At 41.7% G+C, this 22,671-nt stretch overlaps 1 protein-coding gene across 8 annotated transcripts in view; it reads left to right on the forward strand.

The window, feature by feature from the left end:
• Positions 1–22,671, forward strand: part of GPM6B (glycoprotein M6B) — a 200,120-nt gene that overhangs the window by 124,936 nt on the left and 52,513 nt on the right. Inside the window, exon 1 of one of the 8 annotated variants that reach the window (XM_069757720.1) lies at positions 17,942–18,481. The exons of 4 other annotated variants lie outside the window; for them this stretch is intronic. In XM_069757720.1, the coding sequence (XP_069613821.1) occupies positions 18,421–18,481 (61 nt within the window). In that variant the 5' untranslated portion in view covers positions 17,942–18,420. Of the gene's footprint in view, positions 1–17,941; positions 18,482–22,671 lie in introns of those variants that run through there. 3 more of the 8 variants (XM_069757722.1, XM_069757716.1, XM_069757718.1) reach the window with 3 other exon arrangements.

Genomic DNA, 22,671 nt, shown 5'->3' on the forward strand with positions numbered 1-22,671 from the left:
CTGCGGAATGTAATCTGCAGCGTTTCCGTGCGTTTTTTTCCGCAGCATGTGCACTGCGGATTGCGTTGTCCGTAGATTTACATTGTACTGTAAACGGATGGTAAGCTTCTGCGGATCCGCTGCAAAATCCGCCACGTGTTCACATAGCATTAAAGATGATGGTGAACTACACATAAACATAACAGGCGAATTGAGGTCTGAAACCCTGGTCAAAGTTATCTGAGCACACAAATCTCAAAGGGTACCCAAACTTTTGCAACTGTCAGTTTTCCTTTTTGTAATTTTTAAAATGTAAAAAATGACTTATATTACGCAGTTGTTGTCTTCAGGGGAGGAATAGGGCAGTACAGTCCACAGCCTTTCATATACACTATGGTGTCTCCTATGTGATGTATACATCAGCCCGAGTGTCTCATATGTGATGTATATACAGCAGTCTTAGTGTCTCCTATGTGATGTATACAGACCTCCCACTACTTGAGTTATATAAAAGTTATGTAACTTACTGTGATGAATTTGAATTTCCTGCACTGACATTTGTATCGGTATTCAGTCATCTGCGCTTCACATCAATATAAACCTGTAAAGGCAACAGCAACATCATATATGCCACCTAATATTTTACACCTCACCAAAGACTAGCAGTTTCAGCAATTAAATTAGGGGCGAGTTAATTAAATGTTTGACCAAGGATAACAGGATCATTTTTAAACTGATAATTTAGTATGGCGCACAAATGAGGTTATACATATCCAGATAGCATTGGCTTCGATTCATCATCTCTGTTTCTACAGTTTTCTGGGGTATTTTGCTCATTTTAAGTCTCTTATTTTTCTTAGAAAACATTCATTGCTTATCCAAACAGACTCATAAAATATTTACCAAATGTGACTCTTTTTTTTTTTTGCACATCTCATTTCTCTCTGCAGTAAGGTTTTTGGAAGAGTCTTGAGTTTGGTGCATTTTTTTTTTTTTTAAAGGATTTGCGACATGGTGCTAAAAAGATGCAAAAACTGTTTAAAGGAGAAATTAAAAGCATTTTTAATTGTGCATCAAATTCTTGAACTGCATGCTCCATTTTTAAAGAATTTGGCACAAAAAAGTCAGCAAATAACATGAGAGAAAGGAAGAAAAGGGACTTAAATGGGTTGTCCGGCCATAGGGGACAAGTATGCAGTTATTCTATGTGACTGCAGACTTGTGAATCCTCACAACATGCGCGCTCCGATGCTGGCACAGGGAATGGCGGGCAAATGACCGCAAGTATGTGATTTGCATACATGCGGTCATGTGCCGACTAGATGGCTGCTGCCTCGCTCAATGCAAGTGTCTTGAACGAAGCTGGACGTCCAGAGTCAGAATGTGTCTGGAAGTATGCAAATCACACATTTGCGGTCACATAACTACCTGCATCGGAGAATCCTGTAATGATTGATAAGTCTGAAGTCACATAGCGTGACTGCGGACTTGTCACCCAAGGCCGGACAACCCCTTTAAATAAATTTACAAATGATGACTCTGGCCCATTATGTGTGCATACCCTAAGGCTGTGTTTCCATAGGTTGTATCTGCTGCAATATTTCTGTGGCATAAAATCCGCAGCATCAAAAACAATTGGCAGTGCTGCAGATTGCATTGCAAAAAAGTTAAACTCCACAGTGAAAACCACAGTATAAATTGACATTCTGCGGATTTCAAATCCACGACGAGTCAACGGCGGATGAGAGTCCAGAACATTTCGCTCATAATGCTGCTATTTCAATATGCTGCGACTTTTCCATTTTTCACCTTGGCACTTGCCATAGATGTTTGATGCATCCATGCAATGTTGGAGGCATTTTCAAACACAGGCAAATTATGAATGTAACATACTATATGATTTATTTGCCCAATATCTTCCCTCACGTAATCTTCGATCCTTCCAAGACCACCTACTCGCCTCCACACTTATTCGTTCATCAGAAAACCGCCTCCAAGATTTCTCCCGACTATCCCCCATCCTCTGGAATTCCACGCCTCAACACGTCCGATTATCCACCACCCTCGTATCTTTCAGACAAAACCTGAAAAGCCATCTCTTCAGGAAAGCCTATAGCCTGCAATAATCATTCTGCCGCCTCACCGCCACCTGAGCTGCCGCCTCACCAACCACCTGAGCTGCCGCCTCACCACCACCCTAGCTGCCGCCTCGCCAACCACCCGAGCTGCCACGTCACCAACCACCAGAGCTGCCACGTCACCAACCACCAGAGCTGCCGCCTCACCAACCACCCGAGCTGCCGCCTCACCAACCACCCTAGCTGCCGCACCCCCAACCTTCTGTCTCTTGCCCAGTATCCCATAGAATGTAAGTCCGCAAGGACAGGGTCCTCTCCCCTCTGTACCAGTCTGTTATTGTAAATTTGTTTACTGTAAACCATATCTATAACCCTGTATGTAACCCCTTTCTCATGTACAGCACCATGGAATTAATGGTGCTACATAAAAAAAAAAAATAATTGCTCTAAATAAAACCGTGCTTGCAAAATATTTAGCTGCAAATACACTTTAAATAGTCACTGTAGTTACTGTCATAAGAATCTTACTTAAATAATGTCATGCATGTACATTCCCTTTAGGTTATAAATATCCTTGTCGTTTTCAGTGGAATTAGATAATGATGCAGATAGAGATTTAGAAGAATCTTGTTGCCATGAAAACAGATTTTTTTTTCCTGGCAGCTGAACATGTTGCATTAGCATATTTCCTATGTAGCCATGCAATTGTTCCATCTAAAAATACCTTCCTAATCTCTCGTCATATTGCGTTCGACACGTGTGATTATTACCGATACTGAGATTTCTTCCATGAGTACAGATCCTATTTTTATTACAAAACGGTAAGATTGTTTGTCTGAATCTCGCATTCTCCATGCACACATTCTCCAAGTCTCTGAAAATGTTCATGGCCAAGTTAATTGCTTGATGAATAGCTGAACCTCAGTGTCTAGGACATGCTGTGTGGATTAACCTCCTGAGAACAAGGGAATTGCCTCAAAGAATCCATTGTAATCCGCTCACTTTGTCCTCTTCCCTTTCCACCTGTTGAGTCCCATGTGTTGATCAGTTGAGAGACAATTTTGGTGAATGATGACTTGTATTAAAGATAAGACTCTATGGGGAGGGAAACACTGTCCATATGGTTCTCATGATGGGGAAAAAAGTGAAGTCCATTTCCGTGTTTACTATAAAACAAGGAATGAGAACAGTGTGTATTTTTTGAGCACATATTTTGAGATTTCGCTGCACATTCCAGGAGACCGTATAGTAGTGGAATGTACTGGAGATGCTTCAACATTCGCACAATGTTGCCAAAAGGACATGGTTCATTGTTCTACGCCAATGTAGTTCTTTAGGTACAGAAATCATGGTGGTGGGGATTTTTCTTCTTGGGCTACATTCATTCCCACAATGAGATTTTGGTGAGTTTTTGATGGTGCAGGTTTTCTGCACCAACTAAGTAATGTAGGTTGCTTGCATTTTTGTGAAAATCTGCAACATCAAAAGCTCATCGTGGGAACACTCAGACAGGCAGCTGGTATAGGCTGTCTTATAGGCAATGCAAGAACGAATGCTTTCTTCTGGCAGAGAGCTCATTTGCATACCTTATCCCATTGTGCGTTCCCTAGCATATAAGGCTTCCTTCATGACGTATACCTACCCACATCTAAAGGTACCGTCACATTAAGCGACGCTGCAGCGATATAGACAACGAGCCGATCGCTGCAGCGTCGCTGTTTAGGTCGCTGTAGAGACGTCAAACACGGCAACAGCAGAACGATGCAGGAGCGATCCAGTGACGTACTTATCGTTCTCGCTGGTTGTTGCTCCATGAAAAAACATCGCAGGCATTGTTGCTTTTGCTGTCAAACATGACGATACACGCCGACCTGACGACCAAATAAAGTTCTGGCCTTCTAGCTTCGACCAGCGATGTCACAGCAGGATCCTGATCGCTGCTGCGTGTCAAACACAACGAGATCGCTATCCAGGACGCTGCAACGTCACAGATCGCTATCGTTCTCGTTCTAAAGTTGCTCAGTGTGAAGGTACCTAAAGACCTTTCTCTCAGCCAACTAGTGCTTTTCTCTGTGCTTACGAGGGGTACAACCAGCTGTCTGCCTGTGTGTCTCTTTTAAAGGAGACTTTTGTTTCTCTGTCTAACCAGCCTTGTAAAATGACTATATGCTGTATGTTGTTGTCTTATAGGATGGGTTGCTCCACAGAGAAGGCTTTTTCTTCTAGAAGAGAGGCAGTTTGGGAACAGAAATATTAAGACCAGTTGTTGCAATTACACTATATCAGATTTGATGGCCGTGTTAGCAGGTGCAATTGAGTATTTTTTCAGGTTTGCACAATTCTACCCATCTACCATTTTAGTTACCATTACCTTCTGGCATAACTGAAATATATTGTTCCAAAGATGGTAATAGACAATAAAGGGTTCCTCAAACTATTCTCTAAGAGATGCGACGGAAGGTTCAGGCTTGTTACTTTTGTGCAGTCATGTGAAGTTAAAGGGCTTTTATCAAGTTAATAAGTAGCTCTCATAGGATAGGAGATGATTTCATTCTTGAGGTCCCACCCCTAGGATCTCAAGCAAGCCTGAGGACCAGACTGACGTTCTGAATGTAATGGCGGTTCAGTATACACAGCTCTGGCCCATTGTGTTCTATGCATCAGCCAGAGATGGCCAAGTAGTGTTTGGCATGGAGGGTCAAAAGCTTATTAACTTGCTACAAAACCTTTTAAACAGTATTTCTGTATAGCTGTGTGGCAAGCTCTGTGGGTATTATTACAGGCAGGCCTATAGAACTTGTCAAAGTATGCAGAGATATGAGAATTTATTAAAAAAAAAAGCCACATTTTACATTTCAAAGTTTTTGAGAGTTTATCAACGATATTGTGGAAGCTGTACCTGTCCAAAAGATTTTTCCATTTAAGCTGGACAAACAAATAGGATGACACGATCTCCATCAGCTTGGAGACCTAGATGTACTCTCTGAACATGCAGCATCTCTGGCTGCTTCTATTTGGAAAGGGTTGTGTAGACGACTGTAGTTTTGGTCCAAGTGCAATCTGTCCAAACATTGGATTGTGCTCGGACCAATACAATTCAATGAGGCCATGCATATGTCTTTTTTTTTTCCTTTTTTTTTTTTTTTCTCGAACTGAGCTTTCTGAGGAAAAAAATAGTGGCATACACAATTTGCCTCGGATAATGGAACCACACTTGGCCATTGAAATCTATGGGTCTGTGAAAAAATCAGACCATAGGCGGATAACCTCCAAGTGTGGTACAATTTTACGGACTGACAGAATGGAGAAACTTTTTTTTTAAATTCTCCACCGCCAAGAAAAACAGATCCCACTTTGATCACACTCTGTTCAATCTCTGATCAATCTCTGATCAGAGTCTGATTAGCATAATTGAACCATTTTTCTCCTATGAAGAAAATAGTCGTGTGACCCTAGCCTAAGGAGAACTAAAGATCAGGCAGGTAGAAAATCAAACAGATATCTGGCAACAAATTATCTTATAATGCAAGGCTATGTTCACACGTTGCGTCTTTGGTGCAGTTTTTTTCCGCATGCAGTGTTTTTGTCATTCTGCATTTGTCTCTTGTGCATGCTGATAAATTTTAGTGCCACCCCAAAAGAAAAAATAATAAATTTGATTCTACTTCATCATGTTTTTGCACCAAATTTGCAGCAAAACCTGATACCTGCGTTTTTTTTCAGCTTTTTGTCACCACCTATTGTTTTCAGTGGGTGAAATATGCTGAAAAAACACTGAAAGAAGTGACATGCTGCATTCTGCAAAACATCAGATTTTGCTCAAAAGTACAGAGTACAAAAAAACCAAGCTGATTTCTGAAATCTCATAGGCATAGTTGGTACTGTAAAATGCAGCTAAAAATTGCATTTGTGAACATATTCTAAGGATATGTGCACAAGTTACCGTATATATTCATGTATAAGACAAATTTTTCAGCAAATTTTTTCGTGCTGTAAATGCCCTATCGGCTTATAAACAAGTCATTGTCCCAGAAAAACGGCGCTGGCAGTGAATATTCATTTCTCTTATAGTTCACTTACCTTCCCTGCTCGCCCTCGCTGTATCTCGTTCTGGACAGCGCCAGCAGCTCTTCCGGCTGAACGATCACGTGGCCTGCTTATTAAAGTAGTGAATATTCCTGTCTCACCACTCCCATAGGCGTGGAGTGAAAATTCATTAACTTAATGAGAGGGGACACCTGATCTCTCGGCAGGAAGAGCTGGCGCCGGAACGAAATGCAGCGAGGGCGCGCAGGGAAGGTAAGTAGGATGTGTGTGTTTTGTTTATATTTAATTATAGGAACCATGCATACAGGGATATGGTATAAGGAGCCATGCATCATGCATACAAGGACTGGGATGGGGAGCCATGCATACAAGGATAGGGGATAAGGAGCCATGCATACAAGGACAGGGATGGGGAGCCATGCATACAAGGATAGGGGATAAGGAGCCATGCATACAAGGACAGGGATGGGGAGCCATGCATACAAGGATAGGGGATAAGGAGCCATGCATACAAGGATAGGGGATAAGGAGCCATGCATACAAGGATAGGGGATAAGGAGCCATGCATACAAGGACTGGGATGGGGAGCCATGCATACAAGGATAGGGGATAAGGAGCCATGCATACAAGGACAGGGATGGGGAGCCATGCATACAAGGATAGGGGATAAGGAGCCATGCATACAAGGACAGGGATGGGGAGCCATGCATACAAGGATAGGGGATAAGGAGCCATGCATACAAGGACAGGGATGGGAGCCATGCATACAAGGATAGGGGATAAGGAGCCATGCATACAAGGATAGGGGATAAGGAGCCATGCATACAAGGACAGGGATGGGGAGCTGTTGTGAATTCCGCTCTTGGGCTCCCTCCGGTGGTTGTAAGTGGCACTTTTGTGAGTTCTGCTCTTGGGCTCCCTCTTGTGGTTTCTAGTGGTATTGCTGCTCCTTGGAGTTAGCTGTCATCAGCTGCCTCCACTTATCGTCTCTTCTGCTCCGCTATTTAAGTCTGGCTCTTTCTTCAGCCAGTGCCACTTGTCAATGTTTCCTGGCTGGATTCACATCTCTGCTTGGATTCTCCTGGTTTCCTGACCAGTTCTGCAAAGATAAGTTCTGGCTTTGCTCATTTCAGTCCACATGTTGTGGACTTATTGTTCTGTGCATTCTATGTTTGTCCAGCTTTTCAGTATGGATTATTTCTGTTAGCTGGAAGCTCTGGGAAGCAGATTTACCCTCCACACCTTTAGTCAGGTGTGGAGATTTTGTAAACTCTGTGTGGATTGTTTTGTAGTTTTTATACTGACCGCACAGTATCCTTTCCTGTCCTATCTATCAAGCTAGACTGGCCTCCTATGCTAAAATCTGATTTCATTTCTGCGTATGTTATTTTCCCCTCCTCTCACCGTCAATATTTGTGGGGGGCTATCTTTCCTTTGGGGATTTTCTCTGAGGCAAGATAGGTTTCCTGTTTCCATCTTTAGGGGAAGTTAGATCTTAGGCTGTGCCGAGGGGTCTAGGGAGCGTCAGGTACCCCCCACGGCTATTTTTAGTTGCGCTGCTAGGTTCAGGGTTTGCGGTCAGTACAGATACCACCTCCTTCAGAACTTGTCTCATGTTGTTCCTAAACCACCAGATCATAACCGGGAGCCATGCATACAAGGATAGGGGATAAGGAGCCATGCATACAAGGATAGGGGATAAGGAGCCATGCATACAGGGATGGCAACCATGCATACAAAGATAGGGGGATAAGGAGCCATGCATACAAGGATAGGGGATAAGGAGCCATGCATACAAGGACAGGGATGGGGAGCCATGCATACAAGGACAGGGTTGGGAGCCATGCATACAAGGACAGGGATGAGGAGCCATGCATACAAGGATAGAAGAAAAGGAGCCATGCATACAAGAACAGGGATGAGGAGCCATGCATACAAGGACAGGGATAAGGAGCCATGCATACAAGGATAGGGGAAAAGGAGCCATGCATACAAGGATAGGGGATAAGGAGCCATGCGTACAAAGACAGGGGATAAGGAGCCATGCATACAAAGACAGGGGATAAGGAGCCATGCATACAAGGACAGGGGATAAGGAGCCATGCATATAAGGATAAGGGATAAGGAGCCATGCATACAAGGATAGGGGATACGGAGTCATGCATACAAGGACAGGGATGGGGAGCCATGCATACAAGGATAGGGGATAAGGAGCCATGTATACAAGGATAGGGGATAAGGAGCCATGCATACAAGGACAGGGATGGGAGCAATGCATACAAGGATAGGGGATAAGGAGTCATGCATACAAGGACAGGGATGGGGAGCCACGCATACAAGGATAGGGGATAAGGAGCCATGCATACAAGGACAGGGATGGGGAGCCATGCATACAAGGACAGGGATGAGGGGACAATGCATACCTGGCTTATACTCGAGTCAATAAGTTTTCCGTGGCTAATTTAGGTGCCTCGGCTTATTCTTGTGTTGGCTTATACTTGAGTTTGTACGGTTAGTATTTGGTGCCAACATTCTGCATCTCTTGGCAAAGAACACAGCTGCAAAAACATACATTTTTTCTGCATTTTTACTTGTGTTTTTGGTGCAGATTTTTCCCACTCATTACTATGGAGGAAATCTGCAGCAAAAACACTGAAAGAACTGATGTGCTGCAGAATTAAATCTGCACCAAACCTGCAGGTCACAAATAAGCAACGTGTGCACGAGATATCGGGATGCTCATTCACTTTGGTGGCATCAGGAAACCCTTCAGGGTATGTGCCCAGATCCGGCAGTAGCAATGTTTTGGATGCAGCACATGTTCGCTGTGTGCAAAGCGCTGCCGTCTATTGAATGCAGGTAAATCTGCATGTATTCACTGAACCGTACAGATTTACTGCATTCAATACATCTCTATTGGTGAAATTTCTGTTGAGGGGACTAGCATCTCCGCAAGATAAATTGCCATGCTGTGGTCCTGAAAGGCGCTCGGCATGTCGGTGTACGCGGTTGAGCTACAGGTGCACATAGTGGGCGTGGGATATGTGTAACATCTGGCCCATGCGATTTTAACGCTGCATAAATATAGAGTGTCAAAACTGCAGCAATTCCTGATCGTGGGCACACATCCTTAGGTTTTATGACAAATCTGTACTGGAAACAACGCACATGTGCACACAGCCTAAAACCTATCGGTGCTGCAATAGCACTGTGTATTTTACAACTAGAGTATATCCATTTCCAGTCCTTTTTGTTTTGTAAATCTTTGTCTCTTGGGAGATATGTTTGCTTGTAGACTGTCTGGGTGAAAAGTGGTTGTTTCTTAATGCAGATCTTCTCACACTAGCGTAGATGTTCCGTTAAATCCCGCTGACTCCTTGATTTCACGCATCCTGTTTGCTTTAAGATATTATGTGGATAATTCAGAAAGATATTACAAAGAGCTACGAAAGGTTACATATTTCTATACTTTATTTTCTTTCTGTGCTATGAAAATATGAGATCCAGTTCCAATGGTTAAAGTTAAACAATGGTTTACAGTTTGTTCCTGTACAATTCTCCAAATTATTTATAAAATGGAGATTTTGGAGGCATGCAGAAGAGAAGAGCTCCCCGCCTAATACCTACTATCCCTCACATTTGGGGAGACCTTATACTCGATTAAACTATCAGTGGCACATTATAGGATGTCTTTATTGGCGCCTATAGGACTGTACATCTTGCCACAAATGCACTAAGGGTTTACGGTCACACCACAAACACTGGAGGCTATTTCCTAAACCTTATGTGTCTCAGGGAGGCTACTCCATACCACAGCCTACCACTCCATTGGGGCATTGATCCACCCCCTTGAGTGAAAATGTCCTGTGCCTGTAGGACCAATTGATTTGCTTATGATCACTTACTGCTATGTGCATATTGTCAGTACTTCTTTTGTTAATTTTGAGAGCATTCCCTAAAAACACAGTTTGAGTCCTATGTCGATAAACAAGATTACATCTCTTAAAGGGACTCTGTCAGCACAGAATGATGGTTCAAACCCAATACAGGCGCTCGGTGCTTCACGGCGGGGCCAGCCATTTATATTCACCTTCCCGCCTACTTGTTTTCCTTCAGTCTCCACCTTCCTTTATTTGATTGGCAGCTCTGAACATACCACAGACTATAATACTACATGCTCCATCTCTCCTCCCACCCAACATCTACCCTCCCCAACGCTTTTCTTTTTTTTTTCCATTCTCTTTTGCTCACTCTCATTACCGTTCTGCGGGTTCTCTTTTCCGGGACTCGTCTCCCTTGGTCACTCACTGTTAACTTGGGCCCCACTTCTCTGGCATTAGTGACTTTGTCTCCCTCTCAGCCCTCCAGCCGGTTCTTCAGGGCTGGCTGCTCCTATTCCTGGTTCCATCACAGCAGATCTGCCTGCTATATACTTATATACTTACCGCATACACACCAGATGTGCCTGACCCCGCTATATGGATCACACTCATAGAAGCTATGACACAACGCCTTTGACACCACAATGTTCATTGACAAGTCACCACAGGGCAACAAGACAGCATGCCCTTCAATATTTAGGCTTACCTGACGCATATACAAGAAACTATTGATGATTTCTGCACTTCTAGAAGCTTAATACATGCCGCCTTTTCTATACATTTTGCTTCTTGTCTCTTTCTCTCGTCGGTGAGGTGCTCGGTTCTTAGCAACTCCAGATCTTTTTCAATCACTCTGCTGTACACCCACAGAAACTCTGTGGCTCAATGTGCCATCTGTTTAATCACTTCAGGATTTTAATGGTCCTCTTGCTTGACGAGATAAAATATGCATTTGTTTTTCTTGTATTGTCTTGTCCTGGCTACCTATGTAACATACAGGTGTTTTGGGGGTTTTGTGACCTAAGACAGATTTGTAGTATACATTTCTCCTCTGATTTGCTAATACACGTAGCAGGCCATTGTTTTTCAATCACTGCTCTGTATTCTACTGCAATCTGCTTAATCACACTTGCCATATGTGCAGAATAGAAGACATTGAATCCCCAAATGATATTTTCATGCTGTGCAATATTAATAACAAACTACTGAGCTGTATTATATTTTGTGTGTTGGGGGGGTGTATTTGTTTTAATTTCGGTGCTATCCTTGTATGGTACGTAATGAGGCTTCTTGGCCTGAGCCCTGCAGTGGAGAACAGTGTCACTCACCTACATTGTATGTCAACTAAAGACAGATGAGGACCCAAACCAGGCACACATATGAAATGTGTTAATGGATGTCTTATCCATTTTTTTTCATTATTGTTTTGGCTAGATTTATTAATATGCATGCTTTGGAATGTGTGTCTGCTGTGCAGATTTTCTGCGCACTGACTCCCTCCATCCTATCCATAGGAATAGGAGCAGATTTGCAGTACTTGGGAACACCCACTAAACCGCCTGATGGAGCGGAGGTGTGTCGCTCTGTACGCTGTTAATAAAGGAACAGCTGTTCTGCACTATCCTGGTCTTCAATATCATTGAAGAGGAAAACCCCTCAACTTTTTTGACAGCAGAAAGCTTTAGTAAAACTGAAAGCAATGACCTTTTTTCTATCACAAATAATGTTTGTGTTACAAAAAGTGACCATGTTAGTGGCTTGATAACTAATGGCTTTTGTGATGGTTTACTCTTTCAAGTGCAGTTAGAAGATCTAATATAAAAAACTCATCCAGCCAAAAATCCAGGTAAAAAAATAGAACTTTATTCCAGTGCGATTAAAACTTGAATGACTGCCTCAATTTCATCCCGCAATATAATTCAGTAAATTTTGGAAATTTATATTATTTTGCTGGATGAAATTGAAGATGTCATTAATTTTTTAATCGCACTTAACCCCCAGAAACTTCTTCCTGGTTCCCTCTAGTAGGTCTGACTTTTCCCGATTTAGGATCCAACCCAGGCCTTCCAAAGTAGCTCTAACTCTGAACTGGATATCAGCAGAACTGGAAGTGGTAGCACTTGTTTCTCATTTTTAGAGTGAACTGTAGGTACTTTTGAGAGCGAGGATGAATCGGAACGTGGTAGTATGCGCTCTTTAGGTCTATTGTGCACATCATGGCATTTTTGTCTATGAGGGGAATGGTGGCCTGTAGAGACTCCATTCTGAACCTCTTGTATGTTATCCGCTGATTCAGGAGTTTCAAATTTATTATGGTACGGCTTTCTCCCGATGTTTTTTTTTTTATTGTGAATATGGTTGAGTAATGACCCGGACCCACCTCCAGCTGGGGAACTGGAACCACTACTCCCAATCTTAAAAGGTTCTTTACATTTGCCCATGTATGGGATGCGAGGTTTCTGGAAATGGGATCTGTAACTACAAAACTTGTTGGAGGGGGTCTGACCAATTCTAAGGTGTAGCCTTGACAAACGGTGTTTATGACCCATTGATTTTGGGAGATAAGCTTTCATGAGTCTGAGAATTTCCTGAGACGACCCCCTCAGACATGGCGTCATTGCCTTCTGCTTCCTGAACCAGACCCAAAACGCGAGAGTGGGGCTCTACTCTTACCCCCTTTGGGGTTGTTCCACCAACTAGACTTCCCATTCCCCCAATATTCCTGCCTCTGGAAGGGGGTGGGTCCTCTGAAAGTGATAATATCTCTTAGATCTTTCCTCTGGAAACCTTTTTCTCATATCGGTGGCATTTTCTAGTATATTATCTAGAAATGGCCCGAACACCAGCCTATTTTTAGATTAGTAATCCCCCGACCAGGTCTTCATCCAGATGTCTCTACGAGTTGCATTGGACAAAGAGTTGTTCCGGGCAGCAAATTCAAATCTTAATAGAGAAAGACCTTTTAACATGGTATTTCTAGAAGTCTTCCCTTTTAGCTCATCTTCCAGTTGGTCAATCCATAGGTGCATGGATCTGGCAACTAATATGGCAGCTATATTTCTTTTCATAACTGCTGCTGATGCCTCCCACGTCATCTTAAGTAGACCATCCGCTTTTCTGTCCATGGGCTCTCTGAGGTTAGATGAATCTTCAAAGGACACTGAAGTCTTTTTTGACACTCTAGCCACCAGAACATCGAAATTTGGGACTTCATCCCAAGTCTTTATATTGTCTGGTTCAAACGGCAGCAGGAGTCTAAAATCCCAAGGGATAACCAAACGGTTTCCGGCATCCTCCTCCAGAATTATTGCCCGCATGTGGTTGTTTACTGGAAAAACCCGATGCATCTGTGACATCAGGCCCCCAAACATTTTGTCCTGGACTAACTGAGGCTTTAGGGTTTCTTTATCTGCATTGTGTTCCTTACAGCCCACAGTAGCTTGTCTATGTCCTCTGAAGAAAATAGGTACCTCTTGCCTACTTCCGGCGGTTTCAAGGTAATCTCTCCCTCTTCCTCTATGTCCGAGCTTATGGACTGGGCCTCGTCATCTTAGGACTGTTCCATTTCCCATCTTGTTTTTTTGGGACGGGGTCCTTGTTGAGGTGACTGGACTGGTAGGAGGCCCGAGATGGAAGCTTGGACCTCCTCTTTAACCGCATTTCCGTAAGGAAGGAAGCCTGCTCGTCTTTGATGAACTTAAGAATGCATCCTTCACATAGCTGTTTAGCCCTTGCCTCTGGTAACTTGGACTTCCCAGCGGACTTGCTGGTCCTTTTGGGTGCATGTGTCATTGCAGCTGATACTGTATTATCCTATTGTAAACACCGGACAGTTACTTAACCCATGGGCTCATTAGTAGTATAGCCCCTGTGCCTTTAAAGCTACTTACAATCATTGGTAATTCAGAGGGAACAACATTCCTCAGAGTCCTCCATGCTGATTAAGAGGTTCTCTCTCTCACAGCGTGACAAGATCAAGGCAGCCTTTTATGTCCTACCTTGTTTTCTCACTTGTGCCTGGACCTGTCTTCCTAGAATTTCCCTAGTCAGCATGCCCTCTTAGCTTTGTCTGACGTCTCCGGAAGTGCCGCTCTGACCTCAGGCACCATTGCGTTCCAGCCTGAAACACATCCAGAAGGTCTCCTGCGGCGCCTGGAAGTGACACATGCGGCTGAGAACCCTCATTGGTAGGGAATCGGCTCCAAGCCCGGAGCCTTGCTCAACAGGTGTATGACTTAGGAACCTCCCTTCGGAAGGTGTCGGCCCCAGACCTCTTGACAGGGGGAAGGAAAAAGGAATGGCTGGACCCCCAATCCCCCTAAACCTGCAAGGTAACTGAGGGAGCACCAAAAATTCCATGTCTTCTTTCTTGTCAGTCCTTAGAGGGACAGAAAAAACAATGGTGATTGTCTTTTAACCCCTCGTGTGTTTCCTGTCCCTCCACGGTGCTGTCAGGATGGACTCCTGGAAACAATATTACCGGTACGTCTATTCCCCGTTTTTCTTAACATTCTTTCATAAAGGCCACCTTTATGGAGTGTATGGCTTATTGTGGTCGTATGGACAGATAGTCCAGTCTCTGCTTGGGAACTCTGCAGCTCCTCAGGGTTACCTTTGGTCTCTGTGCTGCCTCTGATTAATGCCCTCCTTGCCCTGGCTGATAGTTTTGGTGTGTTGACCTTTCTTGGAAGGTTTGTTGTGGTACCATGGTCTTTCCATTTAATGATAACAGATTTGATGCTCCTTGGTATCATCAGAGATGGGGATTTTTTTTTAGAACCCAATACTGACTTGTACTTCTCAACAACTTTGTCCCTGACTTGTTTGGGGATCTCATTGGTCTCCATGATCTTGTTTGGTTTGTCGTGTATCTTGCTTAATGGTGTTGTAGATGGGATTGAGAGTAAAATGTCAGCCTTTGCTGACGACACCAAACTATGTGAGATTCTAATATCTGACCTTGACTTCACAATATTGCAAAATGATCTTGATAAGATGACTGAATGGGCAAATACTTGGAAAATGAGGTGTAATGTAGAGTAAACGCACCTAGGACGGCGTAATCCTATTGCTGCATATACATTAAATGGGAGTATACTCGGGGCCCACAGAAAAGGAGTCAGAATGTGAATGCCCTACCACAAGAGGTAGTAATGGCAGAAACTATAAACGCTTTTTAAAAAAAGGGCTGGATAAGTTCCTCGATGCACATAATATTGTGTGTTACAGTTAAATTAGTGACCAAATGTACAGTTGGTGGAAAAAGGTTGAACTTGATGGACCTAGGTCTTTTTTTCAACCTATGTAACTATGTGGCCTTTTAGAAAAGGTGTGTATATACTGACGAACCATGTGACACTTAGATTGCACACAGGTGGACTTGTTTTCACTATGCACAGAATTTATGAAGGTAATAGCTTGCATCAAAAAATTTTAGGGGCTTCATAGCAAAAGGGGTGAATACATAGGCACATGCCAATTTTTAGTTATTTGATCCCATACATTTAATTTATGCATATATTTTTCTAACTTCACCAACTTAGACTATTTAGTGCTGATGATCAAACACAAATCGGATAAAAAAAATTTTTAAACAGGTTGTAATGTAACAAAATAGGTAAAAAGCCATGGGGTTGTGGAAAATTAAGGGGGTTAAAAACTTTTGCAAGTCACTCTACATCAGTCCCTGGCAGGGGGAAGGAGCAAAGAGGCGGTGCCAGGAGTTGAAAAGAGGGATGTCTCATTCAGGGAAAATAGACTTCATGTTTTTACACAGCCTAAGTACTCAGCTAGTCACTTTTTAATCACTTCGAAGAGGTAGACCTAATGGAAAGAGAAGAATTAACTTGTTAGAAAGGCAAAGTGAACAATTGAAAGTACACAATGGAATATATTCAGAGGATAAAAACTTTGATGAGAGTGCTTCTTTAATGGTTGTCTGAGAAATGTTCTGCCATTCTGATTGCAGTTGGGCACACAAATCATCAAGATCCACTGCTGGCAGTTCACTTTGTAATTGCTCACCTATGTCATCCTAGATGTGCTCGATATGAAATTAAGTCTGGATATGCTGCAGGCCATAGTAGCACGTTTGGGCCACCTAGGCTGTTAATAGAAGTACAAGCAACATGCATGCTTGTGGTATTGTGTTGAAAAAACGGTTCTTGCTACACTTAGAGTAGACCAAATCAATTTAACGCTGAGCTGTTGGCGTGCCTGGACTGGAAAAATGCTGGGTCTGGCTACTGTATATTAAGCCACCTCAAACTATGTTCAGCAGAGTAGGACTAGTATGACTAGGCCTCTTTATAGCATTACCAATATGGACCAGTCTACGACTATCATTGCATCCAAAACGAAAGCGGGACTCATCGCTGAAGAGGGCAGATCTCCATTGCTGAATTCCAGCCTCTGGTTTCAGTTTAAAGACGTCATGGACAACGACATAAAAAGGCCTTCATGAAAGAACATTAAATCGGGGATGAATTTGAATAAAAATGTGACCTTTCAGGGGTCTTTTTATTGGCTTGGTAGCAAAGACACATCTTCAGTGCAAATAAATAGATGCAACACTTTCAAGTAAGGTGATGACTAAAAAAGAAAATGGTCGGTTTGATAAAATTCTCACAGATGTTTTAATGTAACCCAAAGACGCATTTACACTGCAAGATAATCGTGAACGATCGATTTTAAAACCTCTCGTTTCATATCTATCTTGGAATGTAAACAGGCTGCCGGTAAACGAGCAAAACATTCGTTCACCACGTGAAGTGATGTGCAGCCTAAAAGATCACCGATCTCAGTGTGCACCATTCTGTGTAAACAGGACTCGCGCTGCCTTTAGCACCCTGATATTTCTAGTATATCAATCAGGCAGATTCTAAGGCTAGGTTCCCATTGCGTTAATGGGTTAACGCTAATGGCCAGCGTTGCACGGCGAAAATGTCGCAATTAACGCCATGCCAGGGGTCCGTTAGCGCACCCATTGACAGCAATGTTCTTTCTGCCTGTAGCGCATCGCTAGCGCATGCCATGTTCGGCACGCGCTAGCGATGTGCCATTCTTTTGTGACGGACCTCGGACGCTGCTTGCGCTAGCGGGGACGGCGAATGCGGCCACAAAATAAAAATTGTGTTAGCACAATCCACTAGCGCTATGCGCTTAACGGATTGCCCTAACGCTATGGGAACCTAGCCTAATTGACAGAAAAAGTCAAAATGACAAAAAAAAGGTGGCTTTTGTCACCTTCGTTAATTTTGTTAGTGACCCTCAACGTGCCTGATTCTTACATCTTTAATCATAAACTGGTATACATTTAGCAGTAGACATAATTATATACATTTTCTTTTATTCCTCAACAATTCTGGCTCTATGCTGCTTTGTTTTTCTTTCTTTAAGTAGTTTTTGACCTGAGGCTTCTACTGTTCCTCTTATTTAATACACGCCTGCAATGATGGCTGTTGATAGGAGTGCAAGCATCGGCAATGTAGAGCATAATCACATATGCTAAGTAGTGATGAGCGAATATACTCGTTACTCGAGATTTCCTGAGGATGTTGGGGTGTCCTCTGAGTATTTTGTAGTACTCGGAGATTTAGTTTTCATCACCACAGCTGGATGATTTACAGCTATTAGCCAGCATAAGTACATGTGGGGGTTGTCTGGTTGCTAGGGAATCCCCACATGTACTTATGCTGGCTTAGAGATGTAAATCATTCAGCTGAGGTGAGGAAAACTAAATCTCCGAGCACTAAAAAATACTCGGAGGTCACCCGAGCGTGCTCGAGAAATCTCCAGTAACGAGTACACTCGCTAATCACTAATGCTAAGTAGAAACCTTACTTCTCTGTGGTCAGTGCTGTGTAAAGGGCATATGGGATGAATCACCAAGCAAAGTGAGAAAATGGTTCATATAATCCATCTGTGAGATAAGGACCTATTTCTAAGGAATTGTCCAGCTTCACAGGGCTGTGTAACACGGGAACTCTTCTTCTACTGCTTCCCATACATCCCTGTGGTGGGGGTGTCACGTGGGGGTCCCTAAATGATGAGAGGTGATTAGCATTTCACAAGGGGGAGAAGGGGACAGAGTGGTTGAGCACTAGAGAGGGGAGGAGGGGCATTTTTTTTTCACACTGGCTTCAGCATTCAGTAAGTCTGGGTACAATCAAGAACAGAATGGCCATTTTCTAGCAAGGGATCCTGCATGACGTATGACTGGTTTCTGGCAGAAGTCTTGGAGAACCAGTAGGGAGAGCAGAATTGGAGCTGACAACTCTGCATCTTGGAGGAGGCTGTGATCTAGTGGAGTGCAGAACAGAGGCACTCAATCACTGCAGCTGTAAATAGGAGGCAGGGAAACCAATCCACAGCACAGGAAGACAAGAGAAAGTCTTGTTTGCTGGGGGAATTAAAAGGCATTTTTGGTGTATGGGATGAAACCAGCCATGGAAACTGCAGCAGAGGAAACGACAGAACAAAGCCAAGAAAGAAAAGGTACCCAGAGAGTTCTTGTGTTAGGTCTTTCACTGGCAGTCCAGTAGGCTTACCTCATCCTGTGTGTCTGTGCTTCTCCTTAATCTTTTCTCCATAAGGCTTCTGCAAATAATGTGGATTGTTTGATTGCAGATAGCTCCACATCTTTATATATTTGTATATATATATATAAAAAAAAAAATTCCGCTGCCTCATGAATGAAATTGCATTGTAGTGCTACTATATGTGTGGGTATGTGTCTATATGCATAGAGTGTATTTAATTAGGGTATGTTCCATTTGTAGTTAGACTAAAACATGTTATGAGCTATGGAATGTTTAATTTTTTTTTATTAGATGCCTAATATGTTCTATATTTTTACATATTTAGGATTCCTAATATTTAGCAAAAAAAAATCCTCCTCTTGTGCAGTAAATGTTTCCATCCTTCCTTTTTGCCCACAGTAAAGCAGCAGCTATAAAGGCTGTGTTCAGTGTTCTCCCAGTCCCCATTATTCCAGTTGGAGCATACATACAAGTAACATCCCTTCTCAACACTCAAGTGGTTTCTTAGCAACTCCAGGGACGTGGAGCCTTTATGATCTGCGTTAGAATAAATTACGTCATATCAATGATATAGACCCCAGCTAATATTTCACTATGATATTATCAATTATGCCTAATAGATGTGGTGTATTGTCATAAACAAGTACCGCTCGTCTTGTTTTCTTTTTTTTTCCTCTTCCTTTCTAATGTAAAACAGTAATTGAGATAAAATCCTTTAATGTAAAAAAACTGAACAGCACTTAACTGAAAATAAGAAGCATATACCTGTGTATATACATATATTTTATATATTCTTGTGTGCATGTATGTATATATAATTTGTGTATGTGTGTATATATAATGTATATACAGTATATATATATATATATATATATATATATATATATATCTCATATATAATGTGTGTCTATATATTCGTGTGTATGTATGTATATATATATATATATACACACACACACACACACACACACACACACACACACACTCTATAGATAGCTATCTCATGATATGTACATACTTTGTTTTGCTGTAATACCAAGGTGCCCACTGAATAATCATATCATACCATCTTTCATCTTGTAAGCGCCATGTTATTGGTAGTCTGTAGTTGCCCATAGCTATACTGAAATAACATGTGGAGTTTAGTGTCTTCTCTAAAGTGGTATATGATGTGTAAGTAGTATGGGGTTTGCAGTTAATGTCACTATACAAGCAGTGATTTTCTTCATCTCTTGCCAAATGCCTGTGTTTAGTAAAAGCAATCCCTAATTCATGAGCAAGAAATTGATGAAATGCAAAGTGAGACATGGCATCTGCTCTAGTGGCAGCCTATAGGGTTCCACACATTCCCATTGCTCATGGTCAGGGCAGATAGACTGTCTAAGTGGAAGAAAGCGGTTGATGCCTGCTGAGACCATAACAACATAATAACTTTTCATGAGGATGTATGACAGTCATGAGTTTTGTTTATCGTATTAAACTGTAACATTTCCTGTAGCGAGTCTTCTTCCATTCATGTGATTTGTAAATCTATGGCTGTGACCATGCTGGGGTGTGTGCCTGGTTTTGGAGAAAATAGAGGATGAATGATTGTGCTACACTAAAATTCATGGTTTCTGTCTAGTTGCAATAATCTATCTTATAAAAATGAGTGGTGTTTGACTAACTCTGGTAACTTCTCTAAACACAGTAATATGTATATTAATCTTTTTTTGGCGGAGTGAGACCAAATTGGTTGAAAGGATCATAAGTAATCTATTGTGCTTTCCTGTAATATTAGCCATCACGGTCATCATAATAAATAGATTTGGCATGGTGCACATGCTATGATATATATATATTGTTTTGCATAGGCTGTCGAGTCCTAAGGGAGAACAGTGCAAATGATTTTCATAGTTAATTACTCCATAGACTGTTGTAGATTAAAATTAATGTACACGTATTATGATGATTATTATATAGAGACGGATGGCTGTATTATTTTGAAATAATAATCTAAGTCCGGCCATACATAAGTGTGTGGACAGTAGTGGCTTATATAGTGCTGTGTCACTTTGTGGATGTTTGCTGGTGTCAGATGGAATGTGACAGTTCTCTGAAAAAAATAGTTTCCTGGTACATTTTTCTCTCTCAGAAATAAATTGGATTTTTCAAATAATTTTTTTTTCTAAACCCCCCTATTCCAATGCTGCTCAGCAGCGCCCCCATTGTGTGCAGGCCGGCCATGCTGCACCTGAACATAGTGTGCACATTCATGATTATTGCTACTGTTGCTAGGCAACCACCTAAACTCATTTGACACTGCCTAGAAATTCAGTGCAATTCTTTTTTTTTTTTTTCACTAGTTTCCTTTAATTTTTCTTATGTTTTTAATACAGTGATTAAAATTTCAGCTGTGTAGTATCTGTGTGGCAGATCTTTCGTTCTATCTATTTTTTTTTCCTCAAAATAAGTTGCGAGTCTGCCTGCTGAGTGCTACGGCTCAGCATTACTGTTCACTTAAAGCTCTGTATTCTGATTGCCAGGCACCAATAAAGGTAGGTGCCAAAAATAACAAGAACTTCTCTTTATATTCCAATATTCCAGCAGAATCTTTTGATCTTGTTACGCCTGTGGCTGACTTTACCATCCGCATAGCATCAACGCTTTGATGATGTCCAGGCCTTTATTAGGACATTGGCAAAATTAGTTCTTTCTCTCATGCAGTGATTTCCATCAATGATATCTGTGTTTGACTGCTCGCCTTTTATTTCTTGGACATAATAGTGACCATACACAAATTTGAATAAAATATCTCAGACCTGCACATCAAAAGATCTCTTCCACAGAATTTCTAAAAAAAAATAAAACAAAATATTTTCAGAAAGAAAGTTAAATACAATCTTTTGCCCAAATGTCAACATTGTATTCTTATTAAAGTTTTACAGTTCAAATGCCATACCTTATTAGTTGGGTATCTCTTACCTGTTGAGGCTGGTGTATTTACTGTGAACTTCCTTATCAGTATGGCTGTATATTCCTGGGGTTAAGATGCGTTCCACTATAGGTGGACTAATTTTATCTTCAAAAAAGAAAACTTAAAAAAAAAATAAAAAAAATTGTACAGCTAATATGATGTGGATTTCATAAGTACATACACCAGCCTCATCAGGTCTAAGAGATTCATCGAATAATGTGTATAATTTGTCTTCTGACATTTGCTGACAGACCCTCTCTCTAAGTTAGCTAGTATTATCCTATATTCATCGTTTTATTCTATTCCTGTAGGAATACATCAACAATACTGTGTTTCTTAGAGTAAACGTAATTATATTGTTTGTATAAATCAATAATACACGTGAAAATAGAAAACTTTGTAATAAACTTTTTTTTGAGAAATCTTCTTTCTCCTCTTGAACGGATTATTCATTCTCAAAATTCTTCATTCGTGGGTAAAATCTGTATTCAGTGAAGACAGATTTTCCCATTCGTGAGATGGGAGTTCAGGAGAACTTGCAGCAGAATGTCTAATGTCTGTGTGTCTCTAGCACCTCCTGCCATAGAGTTGTAAAAGCTCCAATTGTCATCACCTTCCTCATTAATTGAAATAATTTGCCTTTACTGAAGACAAATGTTATCCTTGAACTGAGAGTGAAGGAACAATCCAGGAGGAGACAGAAGAAAATGACTCTGATAAAATGGATTACAACATTGCTTTTTTTCACATGTACTATGGATTTTTCAAACACAATTTAAAGCGAAGGTTACTGTTTAACGCTCAGCAATGGTCAGTAAGACATTTATGTCTGCTTATTGGCAGATGATGTCAGGAATGATTCTTTATCTAAATCTATCACTACGCTAACGACCAGTTTGCTTTATATGATGAATTGATGATCATTAAACTTGAGAAAATAAGTTAAGTGGACTGTGTGCAGTGTTCAACAGTTGGGTGACATGTTTACAGGGGAGCCGATGGTTTTGATTGCTTGGATGAAAGAACTGTATGACTAGATCTTGCAGACCTTCCAACTTTGAGAAGAGACATCATTGTGTTATATAAGCATGTCCCAACCTACACAGGCATGCACAATAAAGACTACACTCCATACTAGCTACACGAAGATAAGGACTCTCAGGCCAGAACTCCACTCTATAACTTATAAC

This window comes from Ranitomeya imitator, chromosome 3 (genome assembly GCF_032444005.1).
Source record: "Ranitomeya imitator isolate aRanImi1 chromosome 3, aRanImi1.pri, whole genome shotgun sequence".
NCBI classification, from domain to species: Eukaryota; Metazoa; Chordata; class Amphibia; order Anura; family Dendrobatidae; genus Ranitomeya; species Ranitomeya imitator.